The sequence below is a fragment of the Ochotona princeps genome, chromosome 10 (genome assembly GCF_030435755.1).
Source record: "Ochotona princeps isolate mOchPri1 chromosome 10, mOchPri1.hap1, whole genome shotgun sequence".
Classification (NCBI taxonomy): domain Eukaryota; kingdom Metazoa; phylum Chordata; class Mammalia; order Lagomorpha; family Ochotonidae; genus Ochotona; species Ochotona princeps.
Window position 1 is genome coordinate 45816194 of NC_080841.1, and position 18156 is coordinate 45834349.

Consider the following 18156-nt stretch of genomic DNA (forward strand, 5'->3'; position numbering starts at 1 on the left):
CCTTGAAATGGACCTTTACCTTGAGTCCCAGTGGTTATGCAACACCCCTCCCCATTTTTCCCCGGTAGTCTTCAGTGTGTCTAAACTAGGGGACTACAATGTTTGAGCTAAAAACCAAGCCACTTCTGATGAATTGGTTAAGTAAAGATAGCCTCATTACTGGATACTTTGTAGTTTTTCATATCTGAAAATGATCTCAGTCTTGGAGATTCTTAGAAGTACCAGTTTCAGTCTTGATCATGATCAGCCTCCGAGGCAGTAGGCAGGGGTCTTAGGGTGTGAGTGGTCTAAGGATATTAATGAGTAGGTACACACTCATCTTACCTCCCTTCACTCTACAACCTGAAAGATCTTTGTCCCCTACTGCCCTTCATTTACTGACCTCTCACATTTTATAGTCTTGTATCACCCAATTGGAAACATGAGCTGCAAAGTGCATTTAAGTTATGGCCTGCAACTGTAACTAACTAACCTTAAAGTCAAATGAGAAACCCAAACTCATATTCGTATACTTTGGTTTTATTGTTACTTTATTTTCGTGATTTATCTTCGTGTCTTGATAGCCAAGTAGGACACTAGTAAGGCACCGATGACCAAGGTCCCAGAAAGGCCTGCCACCCACAGAACTTCAGGCTGTACAGCAGCACCTGAAAGATGGAAACAAGTTCATGTACACAAAAAGTTTGTTCCTGAACACTAGAGTTCATCATGCTAGTCACTTTCTTCTGCAGAAGATGCAAGTGGGCATAGCCAATAGGGCTAAGGAAATAGCTACCTGAACCACCCATCAGTCACGAGCTAGGGAAGTGGGAGGATACCTGAGTATTTATGGAGCTTTTCTGAAGCATCTGTAGTAGCTTGAAGTAGAATCATGGGGCCTTGGCTAGAAATGCTAGCAGTACTGTTTTCAAAATAGACTGAGCTTCTTCCTGTTGGAGAAATTGAAGCTACTTATTTGTTTGAAAACAAGCAGAAGTACGAGTTTTAGTCCAAAGTCAAAGTTCATACATAAACTACTGCTACATGCTTTATGAAAGCTTTATTAGTCTTAATGCTAAGTTACATCATGCATTCCTGGGGCAGTTACCTCAGTTCACTGCAAGTTTAGACATGTTGTATAACAGGTTGTTCTATGGAAGTGTGTCTTAAAATACTGTTTGGAAATACTCAAGGTAAGTATTCTTTGTGACCTGAACAAAAATGTTAAAACAACTTTTTATCAGACTTCTATGCATTTGAGAGTGTCAAGATCTTTGAACAGTTTAATATGACCTGATATCTGCCCAAGGAGGAACAATACCCAACTCTAATGATCTGTGATTTTATGTTGTTTTCCAGCTAACTAGCATTTTGTGACTATTAGAAGCTATTTAAAGCTTCAAAGGTCATGCATTCCAGTATTTAGGAGGTTGAGAAAGGAGTAGTTGACCAGGTGGAAATACATATGCTGTTATGGCAATGGCTTTGGCCATCTTCCAAACAAGCCATGTCAATCATTCTACCTGGAAAACCTTAGGCCATTTTGCCAGGCTGGCCTGTAAGCAGCTATATACATGGAGTTAGCTAGATGGTTGAACTGAACCTCATGTTGTTAGTCATCTGTTTTGATCCTAGTTTTTGTCAGCTCATTTGGAAAGCAAGGACAAAGGTGTCCTGCAACTTAAGAATTCTAGGTCTTTAGGGACTGAAGGCCTAAGTTGCTACTGGTCTCTGCTGTAAGTACTTGTAGCTCAGTAAGATGAGTTTGAAGTCATTGACTAGAGGCTACAGATTTTAGTAGTACTCAAGTCTGTCAGCTGTAGCCTAAGGAGCTTAGATACTTACGGCTGTCAACAGGACAAGTTACCATACATGCTGGTGTCCCAACAGGCTGGCAGACGGACACACTGCAGTGCAGGTAGACCTGGGAATATAAAGAATTAGGATCATGTTGTAAAACCAGCATGTCACAAGTCCCAAGACCTATGTCTCCTCAGAATAGACTGTTCAGTAATTCTTGGTTATCCTAGATGCTGCAACACCTTGGCTAGAGTCTGGGAAGCAGATGTGAATGGTGTCATTAGGATTTATGATCATTCATAGGTCACTTCAGCTAGCCATAAGGGATTGCCTTAGCTCAATAGTGAATGTAGTTCAGACCTCCTATGAGAGACATGGAAGGAAATATCATACCGGTCCCTTTAGAGCTTCCTTTGCCACAGTGGAGTCCACGAAGCTGAAGGTGGAAATGCTGAAGCGTTGGTGATGAGAGGGGAACGGCAGACCCATGGCTTTCTGTACTGGGATCAGTTGGGTCCGGTAGTTGTCTCCAGTGTAGGGACATCTAAGCAAGGAGACTGGACAATCAGGATGGGCTTATAGGACAGTCTGGGCATGGTGAATGGAAGGACTACTTACCCCTTTACCAGTATAGGCCACTGTGGTTGATGCACAGGGTTGATCCTGGGTGTGGCCCAACACTGATGTAGACGTAGCCCCAGGTAGGGGTCTGTTCTGTGAAGGATGGCAACATCCACATAAATAGGCTCCCGAAGTAGCTTCACCACTGGGTAGTCACCAGCCATGTAGTAGGAGCCATAGTCTTTATCTGCAAGTGGCCAGAATAGAGAATTAAACTGAGTTAAGCAGCCAGGGAAAATCAATCTGTCACATCCCTATCTCTGAAAGCACCTTGTTCCTAAGTTAGTCTTCATGACCTTGGAGAGTAGCAAGATTTAGCGGGTAGCCAGACGGCCTTACCTTTGGCTATTTGAAGGACCACTGTGAGGGGACCAGACTGGGTCTCAGGAAGGGGTGGTGGAAGGGTCAACACCTGCATATCTACTGGAAGTTCATTGCTGCTTATGGAGTAGCTGCAACTGACCCGGAGCCTGCAGAAGAACAAGCTATTAGGCTGGCAAAGCTTGGGTTTGTTGGCTGGCCCAAAGGAAGGAATCTGTAGCTCCGTCTTATTTTCTCACATGGGTTCAGGGACAAGCATTTGGGTCATTCTTTTGCTTTTCAGATGAACCATTAGAGCTGTATCATAGTTGGAGCATCCATAACTTGATCTGGCACTCACTTGGGATGCTGGAGTGGGAAGCACTGGTTTAACCTGCTGTGCAACACTGACCCCAGAGCAATATTAAGTATAGTTCCTTCAGAAAGGAATACATTGGGTTCATTGCAGCAGTCTAGTGGCTTAAATCCTCACCTTGCATGTGCTGCAATCTCATATGGGCACCAGCTTGTGTCCTGGCAGCCCTGCTTCCCACTCAGCTCCCTGCTTGCAGCCTGGGAAAGCAAGCAAGGATGGCCCAAAGCCTTGGGACCCTGCATCCATGTAGGAGACCCAGAGGCTCCTGGCTCCTGATAAGCTCATCTCCAGCCATTGTGGCCACTTGGGCAGTGAACCAGCAGACCTAAGTTCTGGCTCTCCTCCTGCATTTATCCAACTTTCCAATAGAAGTAAATGATCTTAAGGAAATAAAGGAAGACGTTCTGGCCAAATATGATCTGGTTGGTAAGGTTTTACCTGAAGATGCTGTCCCGGGTGATGGAGCCACGGCTCCAAGTTCTCACATCCCTTGTGGCAAGCAGCTCATTTTCGTATGTTGCTTGGCCTCCAGTGATCTGCAAGGGCAGCAAGAAAAAGTTTTGTTCCTGTTGGCCAGGTCCTTTGATGTAGTGCTGAATGCTGCCTCAATGTAGGTTACATTTTATGGACCATGAGCAATGGCTACCAGCATATGTTGAGTAGCCCAGGAAGGTGTCACTTTGCCTCGTTTCAGAATATAAAGTGGCATGGGACTTTATAATTCCCATAGGCATTCCACGAAGTAGAATGTACTGATATATTTTTTTAATTATTTATTATTTAACTTCATTAATTACATTGTATTATGTGACACAGTTACATAGATACTTGGGTTCTCCCTCCCCAAACCCTCCCACCATGGTGGATTCCTCCACCTTGTTGCATAACCACAGCTCAAGTTCAGTTGAGATTCCCCCATTGCAAGCGTATACCAAACACAGAGTCCAGCATCTTATTGTCCAGTCAAGTTCAACGGCTTCTTAGGTATACCCTCTCTGGTCTGAAGACAGAGCTAGCAGAGTATCATCCCAGTCAATTGAAAGCTCCAACATACCATCAGCAAAAATTTACATCATTATGGAATTAATTGACATAGTAATGAGTAACCAATATGTTAAAAGTAAATGCGAGTTCCCAGCCACCTTCTGTGACCACTTCACCTACACTTCAATTTTAGTTTATACACAACATATAACATTCAAAACATAACATGTTATACATAACCCTGAATGCGCCCGATCTCATCTGATCTTGGAAGCTAAGCAGGGTCGGGCCTGGTTAGTACTTGGATGGGAGACTGATATTTTGTAGTGTTGTGAAGTGACAGCCCCATGGTGTGAAGGGAACTCTAATGTTCTTTCAGTATCTATGAAGGAGACTTTGGCTTCTCTCAAACTACAGGTTCTTTCACCCTCAAGAAGCCGCAATCAGTTTTACCCACCTGGGGCAGGCATCATTGTGTAACCCCTGCCTGTGACCTTAGCATCCCACAAGCTCCAGTCTGCATGCTGGCTGCTCTGTTTAAGTTCCCTGATAATGGCATGGAAGGCAGGTGCTACAGGAAGACACCTGGAGGCAGCTCCAGGCCAGACTTCATCCTGGCCCAACTGCCATATGGTCAACGGGCTCATGGAAGATGTATTTCTCCAACACATGCTAAGTAAATTTTCACCGTCAAGGTGTTTCAACTCTCCATTATTCACCAAGCCATTTCCACTAGGGTTTCAAAAAACAAAGCCCTAGCCCCCTCCTCTTACCTGGCTTGTGGTGCCACAGGCAGTAAATGGAAATCTGAACAAGACAAACGCAGGTGTTGCTATCACGGGATCACAGCTGCTGTCATTCCCTGAGGCCAGGTGCACTGAATCCAAGCGCAGAGGAGGCGAGGACACATTTCGGGACACAGCAATTGAGAAGTGGCCCTCCTGGGTACAGTGTGAGGTCACTGAAACACCAATACGCTGCATTGAACACCTTAGCTCCCCACTACTGAGCCAGCAGGAACCAAGTGTTGGCTTCATTACTTGACTCTAGTTACTTTCAGCCAACGACCTTGGTCCAAGGCCAGCTGAGGTTCTTGGTAGTTCCTGGGTTTGGTCTGATCTGTCATTTGCTGCGGGATCTTAGTCAAGGTCTTTAGCAGCCTTTAGCTTCCTTTGTAAAACTGACATAGTAGCACTTGACTTAATCTTTAAATTCTGAGGAGCAGAGTTGTATGTATACCTGCTGAATGAGGACTTTTTAAATTCAGGAAGCCTTGGAGCAAGGTTTGGGGTACACAGCTTTAACAAGGTTCTCTAAGTACTCTCAGACTGTCGGCAAGGTAATTCTTTGGAAGAGATTCAGTGAAGTATCTGAACACAAGACTTAAGTGCATTACCATGCACTCAGTGTTTATCTCGTGTATTCTAGAACAGGTGACCGAAGGCTACAGACAGCACTGTACCTTGAATACAAGTGCTTTTGTGACTTGGTTTTTATGGTCAGCCTGAAATGTCTGCTGTGTGTTCAAACTTTTAGATTTCTCTCAGCTGTTTTCAGACATGGTAATTCACCTGTGTTTCCATAGTAACAGGAATCTCCATCTTCGGAGCTGTAACAGCAACCCAGTTCCTCACAGTCTCTTTGGGAGACAGGGGAAGCAGCGCATGGTAACCGGTCCTGCAGAGCGATGGAGTCACACAGTCCCACACCTGGAGCATCGAGGCCTAGATGTGGAAGAGGGAAGAGTAAGTCAAGATGGGTCACAGGAATGTTGGCTTTTACCACCACAAACATTGCTACAGAGTTAGTGTTCAAATCCCTGGAGGTGCAGATGGCTACAGTAAGAAGATCCTTGCATAGGTAAGTCAGCATTGCATCACCTTGCCACGGTCCCCTGGAGTAGATTTTTTTAGAGGAGATTTCTAGTATAATTGGAAAGAGTGAGCTCCTTACTCTTTCATGTTACAGTCTTGTTTTTTGCAGGTCATACTCATTCTGAGAAGTTCAGTTCCCCCTCAGTGTTACAATTGGGATCTGGTTTAGTAGCTGCGATGTGTGGCCTGTGAATGCTCATTTTATTCGAACTGCCCATGCCAACAACACTTAAAATAGCAAAGTAAGTGAGAAGAATTGCCAGTTTTGTTTCAGTTATTTTAGCTGAAAAGTAGGATTGTACAAGACACTTTTTCTGGAACGCAGGCAAGTCTTTAGTGTTCCCAGCTGGGAGGATAGGAAACTTGAGTCCTATCTTAATGCATACATGGCTCATCCCAGGTAGGTTTTCAATTATCCTTACTAGCATCAGCTTCTGCCCTAAAGGCAAGAGGTCTACCATTCCTTGGTGAGGAGCCCTTGGACAGTCTGTGCCAGGGGACAGCTGTAGTACTTAACCACATCATGGTTCGGCCACATAGCACATGAAGGCCTTCCCACAGTACCTTGGCATTGAGTAACTACGCAAGTGGGCATCATCGTGATAACCCATGGAGGAAGATGTTGGGAGCAGAGAACCATTTTGCCCCTGTTACTCAGAGCAGTTAGGGGAGGCCTATGTCCTCCTCTAGGTCAATGACTCCTGACCAGAACCCAAACACTCTCAGCCGGTACCTGGAAGATCCACAGGGCACCTCAGCAGCTGCTTCTTTGTAGGCAGGCCATGTCCAACTGTGTTCACCTGTTCAACTCCAACCAGCATAACATGGTAGAAGCCCTGTGTGAACAGATTCTAGAAACTCAGTTTGGGTGGTGGCATAGCAGGGTGGGTGGAGGCAATCCCAGTGGCCCCAACAGCTGGTCCTACTCACCAAATTAGTGGCATAGCAGCTACTGTAGTTTACTTCCAACACCATGGAGTAGTCGGGACCTTCTCCTAGCCAGGTGCCACAGTCAGAGTCGTTCTGCAGCGTGTGCAGTAGCCCTTCCTTGTCTGCACACAAAGCGGGAGGTGAGAAGCAGACACAGTGAGCTTTCACCGAGTGCTACAGGGAAAGAACAGCTGACCACAGGACAGCTGCATGCTTTTGAACTTGAAAGCAAATGTCACGAGTGACTTTGTGTTCTGCCTAGAGACACCACAGAACATATTAAAGGAGATATTTCGTTGGCTGACTGAGGCCAGTTGTCCAACTTACCCCAGACTACTAATGCAGGGAAAGATCCTGTCTCCTGGCTCCCGAAATGCATAGTGAAGTGAAAGCCGCTGGGTCCACAGTGGAGCACGCCAAGATCACCTGGCGCCTCAAGGTCAGGCTGTTTGTTCATAGCCAGCGATACTAGGAAACAGAGCAAGATGTAACAAAGCAGCCGCATGATGCTCCCAGGAGTCACTGCTGGCCACGGACACTCCCAGCCACCCGCTCAGAGCCAGAATACCTCCTTATAAAGGGAAGACTGAGATCCAGGTGTGCAACTTTGTTACCTCCGGGTGGAATAAAGATGGCTGTTTTAGCTTCATTTGCTTTGAGGCATGGACTGCACCTGCTCCACATTATATCACCATCCAGGTTTCCAGAGCCTAGGAAACACATGATGGTTTTTAGGGTAAAAAAAAAAAAAAAGTCATCTCAGGTTTGCTCAGTTAAGGCTTTTTCCACCAGTGTTTTGAGTTCAGACAGCTTCCTGCTAGATGTCTGGGTGTTTGTGTTATTGTCCTCGTCCAGTCCTCAAGCTATGAAGTTAGGATGAGTCATTGCTCTTTAGAATCTGATTTCAAGCATCTGTGGAATGGGAATAATGTTTCCTGGCAATGGGCTTTTGAGGAGAGATTCTGTATTAAACTCCTGGCACAGTCCTTGGCCCAGCTGTCACTGCTCAGCTGCCTTTATTGGGAGACAGTTAAGACCTATAAGGACTCATGTCACATTTTCCACTCCCTCAAAGTATTCATGAGAAGTCGCTGCACAGTTGGAGTCTGGTTTAAAATCCCAGAAACACTTGAACTGGGTTCCTATGGATAGTTAATTTAAAGCTTTTCTTTGGTCCTAAGAGAGAACCCCATGATAGCAGTCTTGATAAATTCCAAACCTTTTAGTGCCATAGTTTTCCTGCTGGTGTTCCCCAAGGGATCTGTGAGGAAATGTAGATTGGTTTAAAAAAAAAAAAACCTTAAATTCATTTTGCCTCTTACAGCTGTTTCTAAATCTTGTATTTATCTATGTTTCAAACATATTTTCATGAAAATGTTGTAGTTCTCGTCTGTGGTTTTGGTCACTGTGGGTGGAATGTCAGACCGGGTTATAGGAAGGTACTTTAAAAAGTCTATGGAAAAAAGAAATTAAGTTTCGTTTTGCTGAAAAAAAATTTGAAATCCATTCATGAAATTTTCATAATATACATTTTTATGAACTCGTTGAAGATCTCATACATGTAGTAATTTCTATTTTTTTTTTTTTGCACAAAACTAAGCTTGCATTTCAATGCCATTCCATTTAACTTTTTAATTTAAGCCTCATAGATTCTGAGAGATTTAAGGATGAATGACCCTCTCCCTCACTGGCAAGTTGACAGCATAGAAGCTGGCATCTGGTAAACCGCACACCATCTCCACAGATTGTATTGTTAGTGCTGAAGCCGTTACGTATCGCTGTCTAATCATTATGTAAAGACTTCTAGGTCTCTGAAATTCACAGTGTTCATTCTCCCGTTACGGAAACTGTGCCTCCTAATTGGAAGGTGAGGTGCAGTGTCAACCAGACCCTAAGAAATTCACTCCATGTATAAAAACAGTAACCAAAATTACTAACCCCCCAATATTTTTGGAGGAGACTATTGGTGTGTGTACTACTTTGTAATTAAAGAGTAGTGAGGGAGCAGTCAGCTATTGTCAGCATGTGGTGGAAATTAGCACACTTATCATTTGCAGGATGATGTTAAATCGAATTTCCTGTAAGTACTTAAGGTGGCTTTCCTTTAAACAAGAAACAGTGGGAGGTAATTTGGACTCAGATAAAAGGTGAGGCGTTTCAGCCCAGTCCTGCAGTTTCGTTTCCTGTCTCTGCCCGTGGTCGTAAGGCCCTTCTTTCAACACCCTCCGTGCTAACCTCCTAGCTACTCATGCTGCCACCTTGAGTCACTGTTTCCTTTGCGACCAAAACTGCTAGCATCAGGAAATCCTCCTTTCCTTACACCAGCAGAAGGATGCCCAGCTGAATAACGCCTTGGACTTCTTGCCGCGGAAGAATGGATGAAGAAACAGGTAGGAGAGTTGCCAAAGAAAGGCAACAGAACTAAACTTAGACTGAGGGGTGGGAGTGTCCAGATATGGTTCACTTGAGTTTGCTGGCTCACACAGAGGAACTGTAGAATTGCATGGCTTTCCGCTAATCTCCTCTACTCTTAATTCTGCGTGCCTACTCATGGGTGAGTCACACTCCATCTCGAGTGGTAGGTCATGTCTTTGCTGATGATACGAAGTGCTGGGTACCATGAAATAATTCTGTCACCAAACCTATAATTGTCATGGGTCTTAAACTTTTAAAATATTGTCAGGAAAGGGAAAATGCGTTGTTCACTTCAAATCACTTGCAACTTTTTATATGTGACAAACTGCTTTTCAAAATGACTGTATTATTTGTGCTAGCTAGTGGTGAATAAGGGCAGAAAGGGCAGGATTGACTGCAGATAGGACTAGCAGGTGCCACTGCACTGTTGATTGACCTTTCATTGCAGTGTGGATGGTAGCATCTAGTACTAGATGTGTCTTCAAGAGAACGCTGCGTACAGTTGGGGGGGAGGGAGGGAGGGCAGAACCTGTTGTAATGCGTAGCATTTGCTCAAAATTGCCAAATCTTACCCTGCAATGGTGATTTGAGAATGAGGGCCATTCCCCTAATTAGAGGAGTCTCTTAACAGGATGAAGAAAACCTGTTACTTAATAGAACATGCCAATAGTGTGTCTTGTGTAAATTTAAGCTTGGATATAGGTGGATAATTAGGTATTACCACTGACTGGGCGAGTCAGAATAACACACGTGTATTGACTCAGAGTTCTGGAGGCAGCGAGTTTGAGAGTCGTGTGTCGGCAGGATCGCATTCTGCGGAAACACGGAGGGGAGAATCCACCCATGCCTGTAACTTATGATGGCTGCCAGCACTTCGTGTTCTGTACTGGCCATTCGCATCCTCTCTCCTCACACCAGCTTTCCCTGGAATGTGTGACCGCATCATCCTGCCTCTGTGAGTGTTTTTGTGCTAAAATTTACTTATTTTTTAATATTAAAACAACTTCTCTTAAAATAATACAGATCCTAAAGGGGTGACTTTAACCTTGTATCTGAGAAGATCGTAATTTCAAATAAGGACATTCTGAGGTACTGAGAGCTGGCACTTTAGCATGTCTGCTGGGGAGGAGAGAAGTCAGCCTTTCACACTTTTTACCCTGTAAAACTGCATTGGCACCAAAGGCATCTTTCTTAAAGCTCCACAATCATCTGTAAAGTTTATTTTGAACATCTCCAACCCTGCCTCAACTAGCAGGACTTTGTAAATCCATGCTTTAGAGTGAAGGGGTTAATTATTTTATCTACCAGCTGTGGTGTTGGTGCTGATTGCTCTTTCAGTCTACCAAGGAGACAAACTGGTAGTCTAGGATAGTTCAAGGGTAGAACATTCAGGAAGAAAACGGTAGGGGAATGGAATCCGTTGTCATTCTGGCCCCTATCCTGTGCTTGATAACCATTACCATTGCTCTCAGTTGGCTTAAATTGATTCAGCAACGACCTCATCCAGCTTTTCCAAGTATGTGTTTATGAGAGTGGTTTCTTGTGGATGGGGAGCCCACATTTTAGCTCTTTTCTCCCATTTGCTAATTTTGTGTTGGAGCAGAATTTCTTGTAATCTTGTACCTGGATAAGCAGCAGTAATTTGCCTTGGAGTTTAGAACTCCGAACTCAGAGTTCACTCCAAACCTACAAAATGAGAAACTCGCAGAAACCCAGCACAGTGGTTAAAGTGGTCTGCTGGGAGTTCTGGACACGCAGCAGCTTCACAACTACCACGTGGGACCATAGCTTTTCAGGTGATATATTCACAATTTTACTTAAAATGCTTTTCTTTAAAAATTAAGATTTATTTTTATTTGGAAATCCTATTTTTACAAAAGCAGAGGCAGAGCCAGAGAGGTGTTCCATCCACTAGTTTATTCCCCAAATGGCCACAGTGGCCAGAGCTGAGCTGATCCAAAGCTGGGAGCCAGGAGCTTCCTTCCAGTTCCCAGTATCCCACGGACTTAATTACTTTCTGAAAAGAGTTCAATGCAAGTGTTAACACCTCCAGAAATCCTTTCTATATTACTGATCAGCGTTGCCTGAAGGGCTGTGCTTTCTGAGTACTTGCGTGCCTTCCACTGTAGCCTTTGCTCAGGTCATCTTGCTTAGGTTCCCTGTAACCAAGTTGCTTTGAGTTCAGGATCTGTCCCTTCTAACGTAGTGTTTCAATGCAGTAAGACCTCACTAACGTACTCCTGGAAATGTGGGTAATGTCCTGGGAATTTAGCTTACCCCCTTGAAGAAACGTCTTCAGTCCCCACTGATTCTTGCCTTGTATCTGACACCCACAGGCACCAGGTTTCTTGGCCTTGAGTTAAACTGAATCTGTTCTAAACCCCAGAAGTGCAACTAGAGAAGTAATTTTTCCAAATCACATCTATTGACTTACAAAGATACATTCTGAGGATGAATATCTGAAACTGTTCATTTTCTCAACAGATCTGTTATAAAATTGTGTTAAGATATTTGTATACAGCCTAGACGCAAGTTATGCAGTATTGTCAATGCTTTGTATATAAATGCCATTTATTCCACTATGTGTACCTGGATGAATAACTGATACTCAGTACACCTCTACTCTGGGTCAAGTATTTTCAAGGAGAGCTTAATTCTCTCCTATCCTGAATCTTTTTTTTTTTTTCCCGGCCTCACTTTCTGTCTTCACTAATGCCTAATGTCTTGGCAGACACACTGTTCCCCATGCTATGCTACCCTGGGGGATTTAACAGTAAATAGAAGAGTAATACTTATGTAAGAATTAATCACACATGGATTCCCTGTGTCTGACATCTAATGGTAGGTTCTTTTTTTTTAAAAAAGATTTTATTATTGGAAAGCCGGATATACAGAGAGGAGGAGAGACAGAGAGGAAGATCTTCCATCCGATGATTCACTCCCTAAGTGAGTCGCAGTGGGCCGGTGCGCGCCAATCCAAAGCCGGGAACCTGGAACCTCTTCCAGGTTTCCCACGTGGGTGCAGGGTCCCAAAGCTTTGGGCCGTCCTCGACTGCTTTCCCAGGCCACAAGCAGGGAGCTGGATGGGAAATGGAGCTGCCGGGATTAGAACCGGCGCCGTAGGTTCTTGTTTGTTGATGAAACTAGGAAGTCCTGAGTAGAATCTCAAACCTGTATGCAATTCACTTAAGAGCAGGCAGCAGCTTGTGTTTTATCTGTGGATGTGATTTGGGGGCTATCATTTTTGATTGTTGAATTTTCAGGGAAGCTCACCAATATTCTCCATTTCAAATCATTTTGCTTTTTCCTTTTCTTTAGTCTGGCAGAAAGGTTACACGCACAGTAAAGTCCACGAGTACTCAAAGGTGTTATTAATTTAAGTTTCAAAGCTCTGCTTATGTTGAGCCACGTTAAATACTGTAATGACAAAATATAAACCAGAGTGCCTCTAAATTCAGCAGACGGCAACCAACAACTATGTTTTGAGGGAGAATTTGTGACTTGGGAGACATAAGTTCAAAATCTGGGGCATTCTTGTTAAGACTGTCTTCTGGAAGTTAGCGATGACCCCCATGTAGTCTGAGTGGGGAATGCAGCGTCCTCCTCTCCCCTGCAATGCCAGGCCATTGCTCACAGTTATGCAGAGCTGATGGAAATGGCTGCAAGGACAAATTTGTATAACAGCTGGAGAAAAAATGATTGCAGCCTTTAGATGCAAATTGGCTGCGGCATTGAATAATGAGTGACTCCAATCTGTGTAAGAGACTAGGGTCATGCTTGTTACAGTCCTGAGCAGTGACACTGCAGAGAGCTAGATGTTGGCAAGGATTTATCGCAGGGTATATTAAAAATGCCATTAGTGAGAAATTAATATTACAAAACATTTTAGAAGGGCCTAAGCAATCATCTTGCTTTAATAATAGAGGACAGATCTCATAAATACTTTTTTTTTTCCCTCAAGCAGAAAATGAGAAACATGCCAGGATTATCTGATTTAGCCTTTCTTTCCAAATACCGAACTGAAACTGTTGATCATTTTATTTCTTTCTTTTTAAATCAATTCAGTTGAAATGTGCCAAGCCATGTGTGTTCCCTCATTTAAGGACAGAGAACTCCTGTACTTAGGAGGTAAAGGAATTGGTCCTTGTTGGTTCAAAATTGTAAACTCAGAAATGCGTTCTTAAGAATCTCAATAAATGCTGAGCTATGTTTTCTATCATCTTCTCCCATGCTTTCTTAAAGGAAGTGAGAGGCTCTCATGCCTGTTGTTTAATAGCAAAGGCCCTAGTGGTTGAGGGATGCTCCTGGCACCTCCACAATTAGTTGCTAGAAAAACATTTTCATCACCTTTTGTCAAACTTCTTGTAGCATAAATAATATATTATGTCATAATTGTGCTGGAAATTAAAGGAGTGATAATAAACCCCAAATTAACTGTCTACATTTCTAAACAGTAAAAAACATTATTAGAGTGAAGTAGTTTTGGATATTTTTAAGATTTATTTGCTTTTTTGGAAAGTCAGATATACAGAGAGGTGAGAGACAGAGGAAGATCGTCTGTCGGCTGATTCACTCTCCAAGTGGCTGCAATGGCTGGAGCTAAGCCAATTCGAAGCCAGAATCCTGGAGCCTCTTCCTGGTCTCCCATGTGGGGAAGGGTCCCAAGGCTTTTGGGCTGTCCTCAACTGCTTTTCCGTGCTTTAAGCAGGGAGCTGGGTGGGAAGCTGGATGGGGCCACTGGGATACTAACCAGTGCCCATATGGGATCCTTTTTTTTTTTTTTTAAAGATTTGTTAATTCTTTATTACAAAGTCAGATATACACAGAGGAGGAGAGACAGAGAGGAAGATCTTCCGTCCGATGATTCACTCCCCAACTGAGCTGCAACGGCCCGTGCGCGCCGATCCGAAGCCGGGAACCAGGAACCTCTTCCAGGTCTCCCACGCAGGTGCAGCTTCCCAAGGCTTTGGGCCGTCCTCGACTGTTTTCCCAGGCCACAAGCAGGGAGCTGGATGGGAAGTGGAGCTGCTGGGATTAGAACCGGCGCCCATATGGGGTCCCGGGGCTTTCAAGGCGAGGACTTTAGCCACTAGGCCATGCCGCCGGGCCCCCATATGGGATCCTGACACATGCAACATGAGGACTGAAGCCACTAAGCTACTGCGCTGGGGCCCTGAAGATTTATTTTTTGTTAAGGAAATACAAGATCACTATTTCTATGCCTGGTATTTGGGGGGTGGTGTTTGAAGGAATAATTAGGATAAGAAACCAGGACTTTTGACTATATACAGTTGGGATTTAAGATATTGATACATGACAAGGCAAAGAGTGATAAAATAAAGAAATAAAAACCCAAGCCCCAATATAAGACATTATATAATCAAATGACAGAATAGCCGGTATGGATGGCAGGAAAGGACTTGGACTTAAGAGAAGGCCAGCAGCATTACAGTTTAGACTGCCCATAGTACAGTTGGACTTTGTTGTTGATTGCGTGGGAAGGGATAGGTGGTGTGGAAAAGAGACCATCCTAGATTGATGATAAATTACTAATGAAAATTAAGTGACTGAAGACATGAGGAAGCATTTAGAATAAGGAACCATCCAGAAACAAAGGGTAAATCATGCCCTCCTGCCCTGTGCTCAGATAGGAGTGTGATGAGTGATGTAGTTTGTTTCTTGGCTGTGTCTAGCACTGGGTGTGGAGAGTAGAGATGAATAATTCTGATCTCAAGTCATACCTTGACCTGGGGTCAAGTACTCCCTAGATCTCATCTAAAGGACTTTTTCAAATGTGCTTCTTGAAGCTGTATACTCCGGTGGGGTTGGCACAATGAATTTTTCCCTATGCAGTTATTATACTTGGGTCCATGCTTGCCAAGCTACATGAAGCATCTGGATTTTATAGGAGTATGGAGAGACACCAATAACTTAGAAATGGGGCTACTGTTGTAACACAAGGAAGTCAGTTGTGAGGTGGAATTAAATATAATTGACATGAAAACTCAAAACCCTGTCTCGGATGAAGTTTTCTGACCTCACATTTAATCGACCTATCAGTACCTTTCCCTTAAGCTTCAAGAAATTCATCTGGGTCAGAAATTCAAAAATCTTACCCGAAACGGTCAGGTTCACTGCTCATGATCTCTCCCCAGCCCCCTCAACAACCCCATCTGGAATGTTATTCTCTGCTGTTCAATGATGTGGCAAATTGCTATTTCCATAACTGAACAGAAAAAAAATAAACTTGTTCTTGATTTATGCACTGCATTTTCATCCTCTGGGGCATATGTAATTGAACAATAGTTTGCAATGAAAGAGAAAGCATCCAAAGTCATATGGTTTAATGAAACCAATGAGTTGAATGTTACTTGGATGACTTTGGAAAAAACTAATTTAACAAACATTTGTTTTCAAGCAGAATTTCAGTATGTTTGTATAGAAGTGACTTCTTCAATGATAGGATTCAGGGTTAGTGAGTATTTGCTAATGAAATCTGGCATTAAAGGGCTTTCCACTAGAATGTCCCAAAGACAATACATAGCCATTCCAACAGTTGTCCTTCCTGGGAAGCAAAACTGCCTCCTCTGTACTGAGGAGACCTGAGTCCTAGTTTCAGCTTTGACAAAGATGTATTGTTGACTCATCCTTGGATTTCACTGCCTGGGGCTGATCTGTAGAAGTTCTCTAATGTGTCACTGGATGGGTCACAGGCTCATTATGTGACTGCACATTTGCGTCTGAGTTTCAGGTTTCTTAGTAGTAAAAACAAAAAAGCAAAATCAGTATTTTTGGTTGTCTTTAAAATTCCCTTTCTAAAATATCCCATAGCACAAATCTTGCAAGATTTCAGCTTATTTATCATTTTGCTTCATTCTGATAAGTTAGCTACAGCCTGAGACAAATTGAAAAATATTCCTGCTGGTTTGGCTCATGATGAAGCCTCTTTAGCAACTACCTATATAGTTAGGTGACTTAATCAAGTATATCATCCCAATGAAATGAAATATCTTTTTAAAAATAAATACTACTTGTTGAAATTCATGAGGCAGGACACATGGCTGCCATTTATTCAGCTTTATTTATAATTAAAATCTTGCACAAGTGGGTTGTCTTTCTATTATGATTTATCCATTAACATAAATATTTTGTGTGACCTAAGGACTAAGGTAATCCATACCAGATCTGATAGTGAATGGTGGTGTTGGGTTGAGTATGGGTAAATGCTATGGCGTACCCCGCTGCATCTGTTATTGTGTCCAACTGAAAGGATGTCCAAAAATTTTCTTAATCTTCCAAAAGAGTTTCCCTTTTTTGAATGGTGAATATTAATCTCCCTGGAATTGTTGGCGGGTCTCCAGGAGAAAGGCAAGTGCTCCTGATGGGTAGGGTTAGACAATAACCGTGCTGTACAGAGAAGGTAATAGAGTGAAGTCTGTTTCATGTATTTCAAAAGGAAGGATGGCAAACCTGACACACGGGCAGGTCTGAGTGTTGAAAACCCTCTGAGCACCAGGAGTCTACACATGAAAAACAAGTTGGTTCCCTGGGAAGTGGTTATAGATGGTGGTGAAAACATAACAGCCCCTTGTTATGCAGCTTTGGGTGCAGATTATTTTAGCAGCAAGGTGGTGGGTGGCTGAGGTGTAGAGGAAAGATGACCTCTTCAAGTGATAGTCTCAGTAGACTCTGCTGTATGTGTAAGTGCAGATATTCCTTGAGCAGGGATAGGGGCCACATGGGACAGCCAGCTCTAGCTCTGGCTCTGCTCCAGTGAAAATCTGTCTTCCTTGTCCTCCTTTACTTGTGGATTATTAAAGCTCTTGGACAATTTGGTGGGTCATAGTTCTCTGGGAAGTAGATAATAGGCTTCCTGCTAATGATTCACATCAGGGCTTGAACCGTTTAGTGAAAAGTAATTAAAAAGTGACTCATGAATACTTGAGTTAATGGAACAATTCACATTGTTTTAACAATTGATAGAGAAGCAGGAAATTCTTTTCATTTTACTTGAATGTGAGATACAAAGAGATGGACGGATGGAAATTTTTCATCTGTTACTTGCTCTGCATATGCCTACCACAGCAGAGGGCTGTCTGCTGCCTCCAGGGATGTGCCTTAGCAGGAAACCAGACTGGAAGCAGAATCTTGCACTCCACTGGGAGATGTGAGCATTGCAAGCAGCATTGTAGCTACTGCTACCAAGGCCTACCTTGGAATCCTTTTCATTAGTTTCTAGCTTCTGCTGTCTTCTTCCTTGCTGAGGGGACATTTCAACTAGAGAGGGTATGTAGAAGACAGAGGTGTGTCTGAGTAGCGAGTTCATTAGCAATGGGTAAAGGTATATTTACAACTTGATTCCACATACAGTTGTATTACGGCAATTGGAGAAACAAAAATAAAAAAACCTTCAGCTCTAAGGAAATACTGCTACAAAGATGAAATACCCCATATGGGTTTAATTTCCTTCACCCTTACCTAGTACCCCCACACTCTTTGGGTGCTGGCTCTCCACGGGGTTCTGTCTTTACCCCTGCTTATCTTTTTTTATATTTTTATTAATATTTTGCATTATGTGACAGTTTCATAGGCTCTAGGAATCTCCCCACCCCTGCCCCTCCCCTCCCCCCGGTGGATTCCTCCACCTTGATGCAGCATTACAGTTCAAATTCAATCAAGATTACCCCTGCTTATCTTGCTGAAGTTGTTTCTAAACCCTAGGATCATGTTCTATCAGTGATTAAGTATGAAGTTGATGAACAACAGAAAGTCAGCTTAACAAAAGTTTATTTAAAAGTAACTGGAAATGCTCGTTAATCATGAGGGGAATGGAAAATTCCAAGGCAAGTTGCTATGGTTTTTATATGGGAGGATATA

General features: G+C 43.2%; 1 protein-coding gene across 1 annotated transcript; it reads right to left on the reverse strand.

Moving 5' to 3' along the window:
* Nucleotides 1-543: 543 nt before the first annotated feature.
* Nucleotides 544-7381, reverse strand: ZP4 (zona pellucida glycoprotein 4). Its single transcript, XM_004578513.4, has 12 exons — nucleotides 7192-7381; nucleotides 6865-6986; nucleotides 6668-6770; nucleotides 5632-5784; nucleotides 4834-5021; nucleotides 3515-3612; nucleotides 2740-2870; nucleotides 2398-2587; nucleotides 2173-2323; nucleotides 1825-1903; nucleotides 819-929; nucleotides 544-647 (listed from the first exon to the last, which is right to left on the reverse strand). The coding sequence occupies exons 1-12, from the start codon at nucleotides 7367-7369 to the stop codon at nucleotides 544-546; spliced, it is 1608 nt and encodes a 535-aa protein (XP_004578570.2). The 5' UTR covers nucleotides 7370-7381.
* Between the last annotated feature and the right edge of the window lie 10775 nt (nucleotides 7382-18156).